At 39.3% G+C, this 15,641-nt stretch overlaps 1 protein-coding gene across 2 annotated transcripts in view; it reads left to right on the top strand.

Annotated features, from left to right (window-relative positions):
* FAM13B (family with sequence similarity 13 member B) overlaps nt 1-15,641 on the top strand; it is a 64,342-nt gene that overhangs the window by 9,710 nt on the left and 38,991 nt on the right. For both annotated transcript variants that reach the window (XM_063120792.1, XM_063120793.1), the window contains exons 2-7: nt 2,508-2,674; nt 3,472-3,661; nt 5,939-6,151; nt 9,330-9,504; nt 10,726-10,867; nt 11,632-11,810. In XM_063120792.1, the coding sequence (XP_062976862.1) occupies nt 3,505-3,661; nt 5,939-6,151; nt 9,330-9,504; nt 10,726-10,867; nt 11,632-11,810 (866 nt within the window). In that variant the 5' untranslated portion in view covers nt 2,508-2,674; nt 3,472-3,504. The remainder of the gene's footprint in view (nt 1-2,507; nt 2,675-3,471; nt 3,662-5,938; nt 6,152-9,329; nt 9,505-10,725; nt 10,868-11,631; nt 11,811-15,641) is intronic.

Here is a 15,641-nt window from a genome sequence, read left to right as displayed (position 1 = left end):
AAACATGATTAAACATCCAGCAATTACTAGTGTAGGTATATTTAGAAATAAAGCTTTGAAAGGAATGAGAGTTGGAATACTTTTGCTATGAACATGTAACCTACTTCTTTTGACAAACTCTTTAGCCCTTCAAGTACAAATACCATGAAGTCCTTTTTTAAAAAAAACTTTTTGACTTCAAATAATATACTACAAAAGGGCAATATAAAGGAGGTGAGTTAAAAGTTTAAGCTATGGGTGTGGCTGCTGCTAGTTTTGTTTCCACTGGCTTTCCCTTTTCCTCGGTATTGTTCTCTCTCTTTCCCCTCCTCCATGTAGGACTTATAATTGTAGTAGGAAACATGCTCATTGGCTGCATTGATTACCAATTTGGTTAGTTGCGGGCTTCTTCAAATCTTGTACTGGAATTTTCATTAGCAAACATACAGAGTGAGTTCTAGTACTCTGGCTGTAATAGACACACTCATAAAGGAGTAAACCCCGTTGAACACAGTGGGATTTACTTCCAAGTAAACATGCATAAAACTGTACTGTAAATTATCATAATCTCCCCCCTCCCCCATCGTCAGGATGGAATGTGCATGGATAATTCAGTAGGATGAAGTTTTGTATACTTTGCTGGATTGTGATATGGAAGAAATTACGATTTGAACAAGTAGCTATGTTTGCTTTTTTGGTAGCGGTGATATAAACAGAGTGAACTAGCTATCTAAAAATGAGTCTGTTTTAATGAATGTTAAACTGTTGTTTTTCAGGATAAAGATGTGTCGTTGAACATGCTTACTGAGTTTCTTCCAGTTGAAATACTTCACACATTTTATTAACAATATTTGATCAGACGGCTGAAGATCTCTTTCTGCTCAAATACCTATAGTCATTAGGAATGGGTAGGACATTTGTTATTGGGAAGGTTATCTTTAATTTGTTAGACTAGTTTTTTTTATCTAGCTGGAGTTGATTACTCTAAACTTGCTCCTGGTAACCCATTGAGTTGTGGGGAGTGGTGAAGGTTGCCAGCCTCCCAGCAGCTTTGTTGGTTGCAGATCAGTATTGTTAATGTTTTAGAAATGGTACATGATGTATTACTTATTTAATAGATAACTTAAGTTTTGTCATGACATCAACATAAATTGTACTTGTACATACAGCAGCTCTGAACATCTCTTACTTGGTGACCAAGGCTGCGATCCTGTACCCATTTACCTGAAAGTAAGCCACATTGAACTCAGTGGGACTTACATCTGAATAGACATGTATAGGATTGTGCTGTAAGTGCCAGAATGTCCCAAAAGCAATTACTCATAGTTATTGGGCAGAGCAGCCTTTTTCAGGAGATGGGAAATAAACATTTATGTTGGTTGGTTGGTAGACCGTTCTGTATATTAACTAATGTAGGGTATGTGTTTTGGGACTCTAGTTATACACTGTCACTTTCCCTGTGTATGCCCTGAAGGCTGAGCCATCCCACTTATGGAAGGTAAACTGTGTGAGGGAAGGAATCCTCTTTCCCTTATTGTGGCTTATTATGTCCTCTCAATGGTCAGCAATACCTAAACAAATTTAAAATGACTGTGCAGTAAATGACAGGAGGTATGCAGTAGGTAGATGACAGATACGGGATGAGAGACAAATACTGATTGAGTGCTTGTGTTAGTTCTTAGATGAATCAATTGTCCAAGACTTTGCCTCACCCCCTGAGCCATTGGGTGCATCGTCACTTACTGAAGCTATACTTGCAGAATATACAGTAAGGAGGATTGTCCATGACAGAAAGCAAGCTTCTGCATGCCTCCAGTTTGCAACACAAACTGTGTTGCAAATTGCAGCTTACTTTATTCCAGAAAATTCAATTGGTGCCATTGAAAATTGAGCCAGGCACTATCTGCATAGCCCAACCCTTGTAATCTAAGAGATTATGCTGGGCTATTTGCCACATAAGGAAAAGAAGATGGCTATTTAAGCATTTTACAAAAGTTGTGGCGTTCCAAAATTGCTAGCCTTACAGGAAGCTACTGGGATTTTGGGGGTTATGACAGCCCCTATGTACCCCCAATATTTACCTCATAAAGCTCATAGCTGAAACTGATGCCAGTTGCGGAATGCAAAATCTGGATACAATGCATAGAGTCTAATAATACTTGAGGCACTTTGATAAGCTAAGAAACTGTTTCATGCTTGTAAATGTCACTGGCTGACTTAAGGTAGCTCTTAGTAACCAATGTCCATTGAAAAGAAAACAAAGAGTGGACTGATGTATTTAAAACTTTAACTTGCTACTAGTTTATCTGTTAGCCATCAAGAAGGAACCCTATGACCAGATGGATTGATTTTAAATAACTCTGAAAATTTTAAAATAGTTTTCCATTTGTAATTCACATTTCTTCAATAAACTTCTATGCTAATTGGTTGAACTCCCTGGGGCTTTTTTCCTGAGTAGACATTATAGTATTGCACTGTTAAACACTTATAAAATTTAGAGTACTCAAATGCTTTTGTCTGTTTTCCAGATTAACAGCTGAGGTACTGATCGAATTCTGCTCTTCTTCAATGAGGAACTACAGGCTGATCTTCTGCCATAACCTCAAGCAACCATAAATGACAAAAGAATGCTTGGTCAGTGAGGGTAGCTGGCGTAGAAAATATTTTGTGAACGTAGGTGTCTAAGTGCTCTGAGGTAGGTTTCGCTACAGTAATTTTATAATGTATGTTAAGGACTGCAAGCATGGATATCCTGAGCGCTTTTTACCTATATCTAATTCCTGCCTTCCTACTTCTACCAGAATGTAAATTACATTTTAGGAACTTAGGAAGCTGCCTTATACAGAGTCAGACCTTTGGTCTGACTTGCCCAGTATTGTCGACACTGACTGGCAGTGGCTCTTGAGGGTTTCAGGCAGGATTCTTTCCTTGCCCTATTTAGGGAAGCCAGGAAATGAACTTGGGACCTTCTGCATGAAAAGCATGTGCTCTATCACACCTCCCTTTAATTCTTCTGCACTTAGAAAACACACTTTATTAACCCAGCATTGTAATTAAGGCTTCCTTATTAAGTCTCAGGGGTATTTCTTTTTCTTCCTTTTTAACATAGAGATATTTTACAATCCATGTAAAAATAAGAGATTTTAGTATTATTCTTTTTACTAATTTTATGTTAGTGCTAATGCCAAATTGGATACTGGCCTTGGGCTTTAGCACAGAGCCATTAAATGTGACAGGTCCACTTGTTCTTACAATAATACCAGTGGCTATCATTAATAGTTTTATACATCTTAGCATTGGAGGAATTGGATATCATTGTATAGTTATTGTAGTACAGTTTTCTCCTTAAATAAAAAAGGAATATATTTCAGATGGAATTTATAGTTGGAAATGTGATTTGTGATAAGCTTTATTCATCAAGTCATGAATGTTTATATGTATGAATTAGCATTTAGTGTTGAAGGAGTTGAATCTAAAACTGTTATTTTGCAGAAAGACAGCTTTGATATTGGGCTGCATAAAGATATGAGGAAGAGCTCCTCCCCTTCTTTGAGTAACTGCAACTCTGTTCTCACTAACAAAATATTTGGAATTCCACTCGATGAACTGCAGCAGGAAGGACAGCCAGGCAGTGAAGTTCCATTGATAGTCCGCCATGTTGTGGACTATATTGAGGAACATGGTATGTATTTTCATCCCGTGTCTTAACTACAAACTTACATGCTGACAATATCAATATTTTTCACTTGTTATTTTTCACTCACATCTTGAATGTTTATGTATGTTGATTTTCTTCATTATGCTTTATTAAAGTGAAAGGCATTTTACCCTCTTCAGTAGTCCTCTTTTGGTCATGAAAAAACACTCCGGGAACATTTGGACGACACAATAGTCAACCCTGCCCTTACAGTCCACTCCACGGATGACTATTAGGATGTCGTGCTTGGGAAACATGCTAATAAGTCATCCGTGGAGTAGGCTATAAGGGCAGGGTTGGCTATTGCTCTCTGCCCCCTTCTCTGCCCTCCACACCGAATGGCAGTGCTGGTTGTCCCTTACCTTTTTACTGCATTGCCATTCCATAGGGAAGGGTGAGTGGGGGAGAAGAGAAGCTCCCCTGCCTCCTTCTTGTTGTGGCCATTCCGTGGGGAAGTGGGGGAGAAGCTCTTCCACCTCCTTGCTCCCCTGCCTCCTTCTTGCCTCCATCCCCTGTTGCCAGCCACCGCCATTTTGCAACGAAGGCAATTTATTGCTAGGCTGAGGGCGGTGGAAATGATGTCAGACGGGATGTTGTCTCTCCAAAACGCCTCCTCCCTCATTTGTTGTTATGTTGATGGCGGAGAGAGACAATGTCTGGAGAGTCTCTTATGACATTGTTCCCCCCCCCCCCCCCGGCATAGCAACAAATTGCCATTGCCACAAAGCGGTGGCGGCTGGCAATGGGGATGCTAGGAGCTCCTGCCGCTCTCAAGCAGTGACAGGAGTTCCTAGTATCCCAGTCACCAGCACTTTCCCTTTGCGGCAAGGATGGGGGGAAAGGGAAGTGCATGACCCTGATAGAACAGGTGCCGTGATTGGTGGCACCCCACCCACGGATGGCATGTGCCTGTCCTGGGAAGCGAATAGGTAGCTGCAGATCATGGTGCCCCACCAAGGGACAGCACGATCGGTGGCTTCCCACCAAAGGACAGCACAATCAGAGGTTCCCCAAGCACTTCCCAGGATGGGTTTATTTCCCCTGGGTATAGAGCCCCACTGGGCAAAAGTGGCAGGGGTTTCTGTCATTCTTGCCTTATGACTGTAGGCAGGGATATAATCAATAGAGCCCACCACATAACACAATAATCAGCGATTGTGCAGATAATCAACTCTACACACTGTTGATTATTGGAGTTGGTTATTTTGGGGAAATAACTAACCGTGGCGTGGTTTTTCCCTGACAGATGACACAATAGTCAACAGTGGGCTATTTAATCAACCGTTGACTATTGTGTCATCTGAACCCAGTCTCTGATAACTAACGATGGTGGGTTAAATAGTCAATGGTGGGTTAAATAGTCAATGGTTGGTTATTGTGGTGTCTGTCGGAACTTTTTTACACAATGTAAATAACCAACGCAGTGCAGAGTTGATTATTTGAACAACTGTTGGTTATTGTGTTGTGTGTCAGGCATGTTGAGTATTTCGTTGAACACAGTTGGTTATTTTCGGTGACTACAGAGTCCCCTGGCAAGAGCGACCAAAACGGCGGCTTCTGCTCTAGTCCAGCTGGCAGAACTTGCAATGGCTGATGGGATACCTTTGGGTGGACTAGGGGGGAGAGAGGGTGGGGGATGTGTGTTAATCAAACACACTGTTGACTATTAGTCAACTCGACGCTGGCCTTAATCCATACCCCCTCGATAATCAACCATGGAGTTGACTATTAACCCACCATTAACTATTGTGTTGTCCGAATGTAGCCATTGTCATTGACAAAAAAAGTGTTTCCATGGGTAGTGGCTTGTGTCATCTCTTACCTTGCTTTTGTGTGGGAAATTAATAGTCACATAAGAAATGAGGTAAAAATGAAGCGCTGTAGAAATAAATGTGAACATTAATCTAGTTTTCCAGGCAGTGGCTGCAAACTTGTCTACCTTTCTAATTGAAGTTGGCCACCTCTGTTAATACTGCTGACTGTGCTGTCATGTGTTACGCTGTATTGAATCTATGATGCTCCAAAAGTGAATAATCAGCTAATTATGAGGATGTTAGCTATATTATAGAGAACAATATTACAATTGTGAGAAGGAGCACAGTAGTTTCTTTTTTTCCTTTTTAAAACTGAAAAATACATTTCTGCTTTCCATCTTTGCCATAGGATCATACATGTTTAAAGCTTTGAGTTGGATTTTTTTATTTAAAATCAAGAGTGAGTACTGAATTCTTTCCCCCACCCCCACCCCCACCCTGACTTAAGGAGGTCTAGAACAAGAAGGACTTTTTCAAGTCAATGGAAATGCAGAAACAGTGGAGTGGCTTCGGCAAAGATATGATAATGGAGAAGATGTGGATCTGGTTAAAGAAGCAGATGTACCTTCAGCTATTAGCCTTCTTAGATTTTTTCTTCAAGCACTTCCGGAACCAGTTATTCCTGGAACTCTACATATGCATTTGATACAACTTTCTCAAGGTATTAGAATGGTTAACTAGCTTCAAGAAATAATCAGATAAATAATTTAGAATGCAGTGGTTTTTTTCTTCTATCATATTTCACATTTGTATGAATACGATTGGGAAATTTGGTCTGGTGTTGAGAAACCTAAAAGCTACATATATTGGTGAGCAATACCAGCCCACCAACGTGCACTTGTACTGTTTCTGGTCCCACCAGCTAGTCATGTGTGAACCGGACACTTTTCATGCCCAACTGTGTATTCCAACATCTATGTAGTTGATTTCTGGGTTTTATGTAAATTAATGTCCATATCGTTTGGGTCTCTTTGTGTGTTGATTTTATATATTCATTAGACATATGCAAATTTTATGGCCTCATTTGCACAAGTGGTTGGTCTGGAGACAAGATAGTAAGTGAGGTTGATAGATCCTGTTCTCTCCTGACTCATAGCCTTTATGTTCAAAGTGGGCCTTTTGTACAAAGTGTAATTATCAAATTCTGCAAGGTCCTATTTATAATCTTAGGAGATGAGATTCTCTATCTTAAACTAGTTGTGTTGAGCACAATTTTCAGTGGCTTTTCCTCAGTGTTGTGCAAGAATTTGGGAACAATAGCAGTCTAAAAGCTGGTCTGGTGTCCTTTCAGAAAATTCATGCCCATCTAATGAGATGTCTGTCTGTTCCCGATTCTTGAGTACTATAGGACTTCAAAGAAATGGAGGTCTTCTGCAGCAGTGAACTTTATCCATTCAGTTAATCTCCTGTTTTTTGTTACGTTGCAGTCAGTATGCTGCTGCTAAATTTCTTTTCTGGTATTTCCAACAAATGTTATTTTAGGTTCCAAATTCTCTCCACATGTGTTCACAATCCTACAGTCTCCTTGGGCAAACAATTTCACAATTGTGGGGGTTGCTGCTGAAAAGATCTAGATTGTTTAGTCACTGGCTGCACTTCAGATGCAGCCAGTGCATGGCAGCCAGTGCAGAACCTCTTGCAAGATCTTAATGCACGAGGTAGGATATATGGGAGGAGGTGTTCCTTCAGATACATACGTTCCAGATTGTTTGGGCTTTAAAGACAAAATCAGCACCTAGAATTGGACCTGTAAACAAATAGGTAGCTAATGTAGATGTTTTAGGTATACGGTTATATGATCCATATGGCTATATTTTGGGCCAATTGTCATTTTTGAACAAAAGAAAGGACCATGTAGAATGCTTTACAGTAGTCCATGCTATAGGCCAAGCTGTATCACAGAGGTGACATCCCAGCTGCACTGCAGCCACACCAGAAAACGCACTCCTGGCCACAGCTACCACCTAAAAGTCCAGAAGCACCTCCAAGCTGCAAACCTGCTTTAGAAGGGCTACATCTCAACCAAAGTAGATCATTTACCGGCTCTGCAATCCAAGGAGCCATCGATTGCTGTAATTTCCATCTTATTTGGATTGACCTCCAGCTTATTTATTGGCTTTCATTTGTAATATTGGTGACATTGAGCTTCAAATCCTTTTAGAGTCTCCTTTAATAGTTCCATGTAAATATTAAAATGCAAGGGATTCAGGATGGAATCCTACAGCAAACTACAGTTTTAGCAAGTCTGAAAGAAAGTTTCAAATAAATCCTAGTGGGATAAAACAAGTTTCTCAGCATAACTGCCTGATGGCTACCTAGTAGATAGGAATCACTGCAAAGCAGTGTTATCTACTCCCAACTCTACATGGTGGCTCAGAAGGACTCTGTGACAAATAGCTTCAATAGCCACCAAAACATCCAGAAGAATAAACCAATTTTGCATTTTTTGGCCCCAGAGGAAAGTAACCCTCAAACACAAACAAAGCAGTTTTTGTTCCAAGATCAAGTCCAAAGCCAGATTGAAATTGGTTCAGCCAAAAGAAACAGGGCTGACCCACCATCATCAGCTTTCTCACCTTGCCTAGAATTGTTTGAGACTATAGAATTGGGATTGACTCTCTTATTTACAAACAGTTATGGTTTACTACACTCCATTTCCTTAATAGAGATAAACAAGCTAGCTTTAATCAGAAGATTGTAATACTTAAGGGATTTTTGTTGTATTTTTATATGGTCTGCAATGTGAACAATAACACTTAATATCCTATAAACTAGTGGGGCATTTCTGAGTAATTATATTTTAAGATCTGGCTGTGAGGTTTCTTTAAAGATAAAGCCTTGCTTTCTTCATTAGCTCAGAACCTTATTAAGAATTCTCAAATGAGTCTTTAGTTTAGTATATTTCTAAGTACTTAACTTTTTTATCATCATAGGACTATTAAAATGGCCCTTTCCGTCCATATTTTTTTAATTAAAAATTATTAGAAGGGTAAGATATGTTAAGTTCTATGAGCATATGAAAATTGTTTTTTCTTTAACTTGATAGTGCCCTATATTGTTGCAGCTTAGGACTGTGGTGCAAATTTGTTAATTTCTTGTGGTGAAAATACTTCCTTCCTAGTCCAGTGGTATTGTTGCTTTCAAAGCCTGTCTCATATGCTTCTATTCTAGTATGTGTCATGACAAAAAAAAGGATAGTTTATTAGTCCAGATTCTCTGCTCTTTCTAATTATGATGTTCTAGGTCTGATCAGCATAATTTTGTATAATATGTTTTGCTTGTTGTCTGCCTGTCAACAGGCTTTTCAGCCAGCTGGTATACAGGATATAAATACTATAAATTTTAAAATAATAACTATTAAATTGTAATGGTAACTTCAGAAGTCAATTCTGGAAACAAAATGGTTGCAAATTTGAGGGAGTGTGGAGTTTGAATGTTGTGTGTATCTGAACAAAATAAATATTTTATTCCAGACTGTTTAAATCCATTTGATGGGTACTATAGAGAGGAAAGTCTCACTTTGTGAATTGACAAATGGTAGTATTCTAGAATAAGTGGATAAGAGTAATGCAGGGATGGATAGAATGGTTTGCTGAACAGATGGATTAAATGGGAAGGTACAAATTAAAGGACAAGAAAAATGTGTTTAGTATGAAAGTGCGAGAATATAGCTCAGATTCGGAGTTTTTGTTATTTTAAAGAAAATAAAAATAAAAAGCAAGTAATCACATGAATTTTGTTAACCTTCATACTGGCTAAATATTGGTATTGCTGAAATGAAATTTGTCACATGTTGTTAAATTTTAAATTATCTTTCAATTTTTCTATCACCTTTACAGATTATAATGAAGATGAATTTGGAAGAAAGTTGAGGTTCCTCTTGCAGCAGATTCCGCCTCTTAATTACAGTTTGTTAAAGTTTCTGTGTAGATTTTTAGCTAATGTAGCATCGCATCATGAAGAGATTTGGTCTGCAAGTTCTTTGGCTGCAGTTTTTGGTCCTGATGTTTTTCAGTAAGTTTAAGATACTGCAAACTTCTACTCCTGCTCTTAATGTGACTTGATAGTAAACTTGCATTGAGTTTTGTTTCATAATTTGTTAAATAATTTGATTTCAATAAGTTCAATACTGTGCATGCAGTATTTTTATCCCTGTCAAGCTGCTGTAACAGCGGCAAATATAAATAAAAATGTTTAAGCCAAAGTTGCATGTTTCCTACATCTTCTCAAATTCAAATATTAATTTAAAAAAAGTGCATGCTGACATCAGCTGCTTGCTTGAGTTTTAATCCTTTTAGTAATTATATTACTGATCATGGCCTTGTTTGGTCTAAAATAAAAAATTGTATATAAAGGTGTAAGAAGCAGATTTTTCTTTTTACATGTAAATTCTCAAAAACTAGAATTGTATGTACTGTGGTTGCTTCCCAAGATTAGTGTCCAACCAAGTGCTTCCATGTACATATTGGGCCTACCATCATTTATACTTCAGAGTGCATGTCTTTATATTGCATTGGATGCATATTTATCAAATCTTCTCACCATGGCAAGTGTGGTGCCACCCTCTGGTGAGCATGACAAACAGTTAGCCCTTCACCCAACTTTGAAGCTGCAGAGGTGAGTGGATATAAGTTGGATAGTTGTCCAGTGATCCCGACAGCTCCAAAGTTGGAGGCTTACAATGGTTTGGCATCTGTTTGTCAATCTTGACCATGCAGGGCAAAAGCAACTGCAGAGCTGGAAAGCAGGTGGGAGGAAGCATTGAGCAATGCTGCCTGAAAGCGCTCGTAATGCCTTCCAGAAGTGACATCCAAATGCGCACTCTCCGCAGGTGGCTCATCTTGCGGGAAAGACTGTGGGGAGCATTGGAAGCGTTAAGGCAGCATTCCAATAGGGCACACTCCTCATTTGACTTTTTTTTGAGGGGGGGAATGCCAAGGGTTTGGCAGGTGTGGTTGGGCTAGCGACTATGTTTTTTGGCTAGCCTTGCTGGCCAAGCCAAAAATGGAAGAGTCTTGTAGTTGCTGTGGAAGGTCCCTCAGCTTTGGGAGCAATGCAAAAGGATTTGGAAAGAGGGCTCAGAATTTTCATTGTGTGCTCAGACAGTCAGTTTATGTCCTTCAGGATTGTCCTCCCTTAACTCTCCTACATCCCTGAAGGAGGCAAACAATCACTTTTTTGGGGGAAAAAATTCAAATCATAAATTTAGTGTTCGCTTTTTCTTCTTCTTTTTAGCATTTATACAGATGTGGAGGATCTGAAAGAGCAAGAACTAGTTAGCAGAATAATGGCGGGGCTGCTAGAAAATTATGATGAACTCTTTGAAAATGAAGAGGAAGATTTCTCATCTAATGATTTAAGTTCGATAACTGAGCAGGTAAAGACTCTCATTTGCAGTTTAATAAAATACTTTGCTACAAGTAAAAAATAAAGCATTTTATGTTAAGGGACCACAAATACTGTCATGGATTTTTGCCAGGTTTTATTTGCGGTTGCTCTCAACCCTTTCCCTTTCCCTAATCCTCAGGCATATGGCAAGGACTTTGGGAAGAGGCAGGTGATTAGTTGCTACTTGTAAGAAAATTCTCCTATTTCTTAATTTCTCCAATCTGCGGCACAAATGAGAGCTTTGAGGTGATGATCTCTGCATTACTAGGTGTCCTGTTTGCCAGAGGCACTTGAACCTGCCAAGCAGATACATGAAGGTTTGATTATATTGATGCTGTTTTCAGATAGGAGATAAGAATGAGGATTCCCTCCAGGGTGGATTTCTTTAGGGGGCAAAACCCTGCCCCCTGGAGGAATCCCAGAGGCTACATGGGCCAGGATTAGTCTTGGAAGCAAAGGTTTTTGTACCCCAAGTGAAGCGTCTCAGATAGTAGATGGGAACCCCTTGAAGCTGAGAACTTTGAGGGCCACTGGATTAGATGGCCCAGTGGGAAGTGATGTGGCTTCTTGTGAAAAAGTTGGCTTAAGTTTTTCTAGTAGATTTTTTCTGTATCAGGGTTGAGCACAACTTCTTCATAGTTCATTGTTTAAAAATTACTAAAGCAACTTTATTTTTAGAGCTCACTTTGGAATTTAATAATCTGGCTTTCTTGGAAATCTTGATCTTAATGTGGTCTTTGTTGGTTTTTACAGATAAATGATCTGTTGGATGAAGATGATATAAAGCTTGAGCAGTCTGAAGAACTGCCAGAAGAAGAAGAAGAAGAAGAAGAAGAAGAAAACATGGAGGACCCAGAATATAGGCGAGATATGGAGTCTCAAGATATGATGGAGAGCATCTTGGAGTCGTGTAGCGTTTCAGCATCAACAAGGTATCAGCAAGGTTCTTAGTACAGACCACAGACAGATTCGAACAATCAGGGACAGAAAATAAGCCAGCATCAGGTATTTTCCCACTCTGTTCATGCCGGTTGTGTGCATAATTCCCTGTACTGGCAGGCACAGTTTGTCACGTTTGAACCCAGCGAGGGTTACAAACTCCCTGCAGTCCTAGAACAAGCCATGGGTTCCAGGGTGGTTTGTAAACCCACCCGTCACCAGCTTCGGACGACACAAGAAACTGCACCCAGCGAGGTTAATTATGGGAGTTAACATATTACGTATCTGCCACATGTACAGCAGGAAAATAAGGTAGGGTGGCTTACTTTCCTTCCCCGATCATGCAAACCTAATCAACATCATTAAATGATACACTATTTAGTAATTTTCTTCATAAAGCTGTTCCTGTTTTATTTTTGATCTTCATTGTACTTTCACTTGTGCAGCATGTTGAAAACCGCTTTTCAGAATTTATTACGTTTTATGCTCTGCTTTTCAACTAGGGAACACAAAGGGGCAGTTTAGTTTTTCAACCATCCTCTGAGAGAAGTCAGATTGAGAGATAGCACTATAGCCAAGGCCACAGTGCGCTCAAAACTTGAGCAGTGATTCATATCCCAAGTTTCCCGCATCCAAACCACATGTCTGTCATTACACCATCCTGCCTTTCTTGTGTGATTAAAATAATAATGTTTCCTTTATTCATGGAAAAAATGTATATGTATCTATTTATTTGTTTGCATACAATATTTATATACCGCTCCTCATTCAAAATTTCAGAGCAGTGTACAAGATAAAATAAAATAAAAACAGAATAAAACACCTTAAAATAGATTTTTAAAAGAAGCAGAATGAAAAGTGAACTCTGGCTGGTCATTAAGGAAAGGCTTCCTGGAACAATGGCGTTTCAGGAGGCGCCGAAAGGAATACAAAGTTGGCGCCTGCCTGACGTTTTGTGTTCAGTTTATCAGTGCTTTGTCTATTAGTTCAAAGAATCTGGTCATTAAGTAGTTCCACATTTTGTTTGGCTTTGACTGAGTTTACACTGCACACTAGCCCATCATAGGTAACTGCCCATGATGGGTTAGCGTGTTGTGCAAACCTGGACTGTTCTTATCAGGGTGGATTTTTTTTTTTCAAACAACCCATCTTGATAACCACAGATCTGAAGTAGGTGTTGTTTCACCCACAATAGATTGGAATATTGTGCGGACCCAGACATGCCAAGCAATCGTGGGTAAAGAGCATCAGGCAGCAAGCCGCTCGGGGCGGCAACCCCCCCTGCTGCTCTTGTCAAACAGGGCTGCAATGGCCATTCACCATTGTGGCCAAGCTGCTGCCCATGCCAGTGGCAACCACCCATACCAAATGGCACCTTGGAGGGGATGTCGCCCCCACCTCTCTGCCCCCGCTGATCCTCCCTTCCTGGCTCTGAACATGATCTTGATCATGGCTGGAGTCATTTAAAAAATTTCCCAGCCCTATTTTTTTTTACGCGCCCTATCCCTAGTTTGGGGAGAAGGTTGTTTTGGGTGTGCGGGGGGGGGGAGTGTTAAAATTACCTACTTAGCTGCAGGTTCCCCAGTTGTGCTTCAGTGGGAGATCCCATTGGGGTGGTCCCCCACTTGGTCCCCCTGCACACCCCTCCTTCCCATAGAATGACACAATCTTTTCCTCAAATCATGGATGACTACGTTGTTCTATGGGAAGGAGTGTGGTGCCGAGGGGGAGTGGGGGGCCACCCCAAAGTGCTCACCCATCAAGGTGTAACTGGGTAGCCTGCAGCTAAGTAGTGATTTTACCCTTCCCCCCCCCCTTGGGGTGGGGGAAAAGGGTTAAAAATCACCCACTTACCTGTAGGTTTCCCATTCATGCTGAGGTATCGCAATACCCTAAGGGGGAATCTCCCATTTGGGCACCCATTCTCCCTGCCCCCACCTTTCCATTAAAAAGCAGATTTATTCCTGTTTTATAGCCACCATAACTATATATCAGAAACATTTAAAGCGTCTACAGCATATGTTTTTTAAATGCCATCTAAAGCTAGAGAGCCAGCATCATTTGTAAGCAACTTGATTCGTAGCCCACCATTGTTTACTGTTAAGAACTTTAGTTAGTTACTTAAGCTTACTCTATTTCAGTTCAAGCCTATTGTTCTTGCATTCTTTGTGGCTTCATTCGAATGACTCTTTCAAAAACTATGTTTGGGGAATAATTGAAACTTAACATAAACCCACTGTGTTATTTACTGTTTGCTTGTCATTTGATATTAGTTCCTGTGAGTATTCTCCAGTTTATTCTAAAACGAAGACAATAGATACTAATGTGGCAGGAGTCCTTATGATTCCCACCATCTTGCACCAAGAAAAATAAAATGAAAAGCATACTAGAGCTAAAGGGTGGATTGGGCAGCTTATTGTCAGTAGTGACCTCATGTTGCAGTCTATTTCTATGTAGACTGCAGGGCTTAGTGCAGTACTTCAGTACCATCTTACAGGCAGCTATTGAAGTCAGGCAAGCAGAATGAATAACCAACAGAGACTATCATACTGTATAGTTTTTCAAATGAAGTGTTTTTATATGAAATGCTCATTTGGAATAGCAAAAATAATCAGAATGGCTTACAAAGTTCTACTGCACAGGTAAATTGACTTAAAAGAATAGTTTGATAAAACTGAAATAACTTTAAGAAGCTAAACATAAATATTTGCTTAAGGTATGCACTGTAATAGAAAACAGGGTTTGCATGCTGTGTATCTAAGTAATAAGCTAATCTAAGGAAAACAAGCTTGCGATTGTTTCCCTAATTGGTTATTTTTGATATTAAAATTAATGCTTGTGATGATCTAAAATGTGCTGCCAGAATATGGTAGCACATTAAAATGTTTATGCTGGTATCTTGCTGCGTCATTCTGCATCAGCAGTTCACCCAAATGCTGCTGCTGTTTGAAATACAAATGTTTGGAGGGATACTGATAGGATACTACATTTTTACATGTCATACAAATTCAGCTCAACATCTTAGCAAATCTGGTAAATTGATTAGTAATACTTTAAGTAGTAGTAGGATTCTTCAAGCTTTGAAGTGGTGCTATTTTAAAAACTCTGTTTTTTGAAGGACTGTGTATTGAGGTGGGGAAAGAACAAAACTGTAGAATATTTTGTTTCTATGCTTAATGAATCTTTCCTAGTTGGGAGCAGGATGGTTCAGCTCCATGTCTAATACAGTTTGGACATTTTAGAATGCCAAGTCTAAATTCCCACAAGTAACGATAGGTTTTCATAATAATTTTTATTTTCTGTGTTAGCTTGCACTATCGTCTTTCCCAAATGAATGCATCAGTAAGATGCTTCACTAAAATTTGCTTTGTCCCTCTATTTCAGTTTTGCCCAGTTATGTTTTTTACATTTATAATATTCAGTCTCAAGTGTGTAAGAATTATCTTATATAGTATTGGATTTAATCAATGACACTCTGATTAAAGTAGGTGTGGGCATATTTTTAATAAAGTGATAATTTAAAAAAAAAAATTCTAATCCTTCCCTCAAATGTTGCTTAAAATCACTTGCTCTCTTAATTTTTTGTTTTGACCCCCTGAACCTTTTACTAATACAAAGCCTAGTATACTGTGTAGTGACATCACTGAATATACTTAAGCATTTGATGGATTAGTGTTTCTTTCATATTACAAATTACAATAAATGTTGCCTGTTCTGAAAGTAACAGCTAGTTACTGTAGCAAAAGCAGAAGAAGCTGGCTTAGAACCAAGTTAAAGTAATATATGAGACAGTGTTTATATCCATATGATGATAAACTGAATTA

Source organism: Elgaria multicarinata, chromosome 3 (assembly GCF_023053635.1).
Source record: "Elgaria multicarinata webbii isolate HBS135686 ecotype San Diego chromosome 3, rElgMul1.1.pri, whole genome shotgun sequence".
Classification (NCBI taxonomy): domain Eukaryota; kingdom Metazoa; phylum Chordata; class Lepidosauria; order Squamata; family Anguidae; genus Elgaria; species Elgaria multicarinata.
This window is presented reverse-complemented; position numbering and strand designations above follow the sequence as displayed.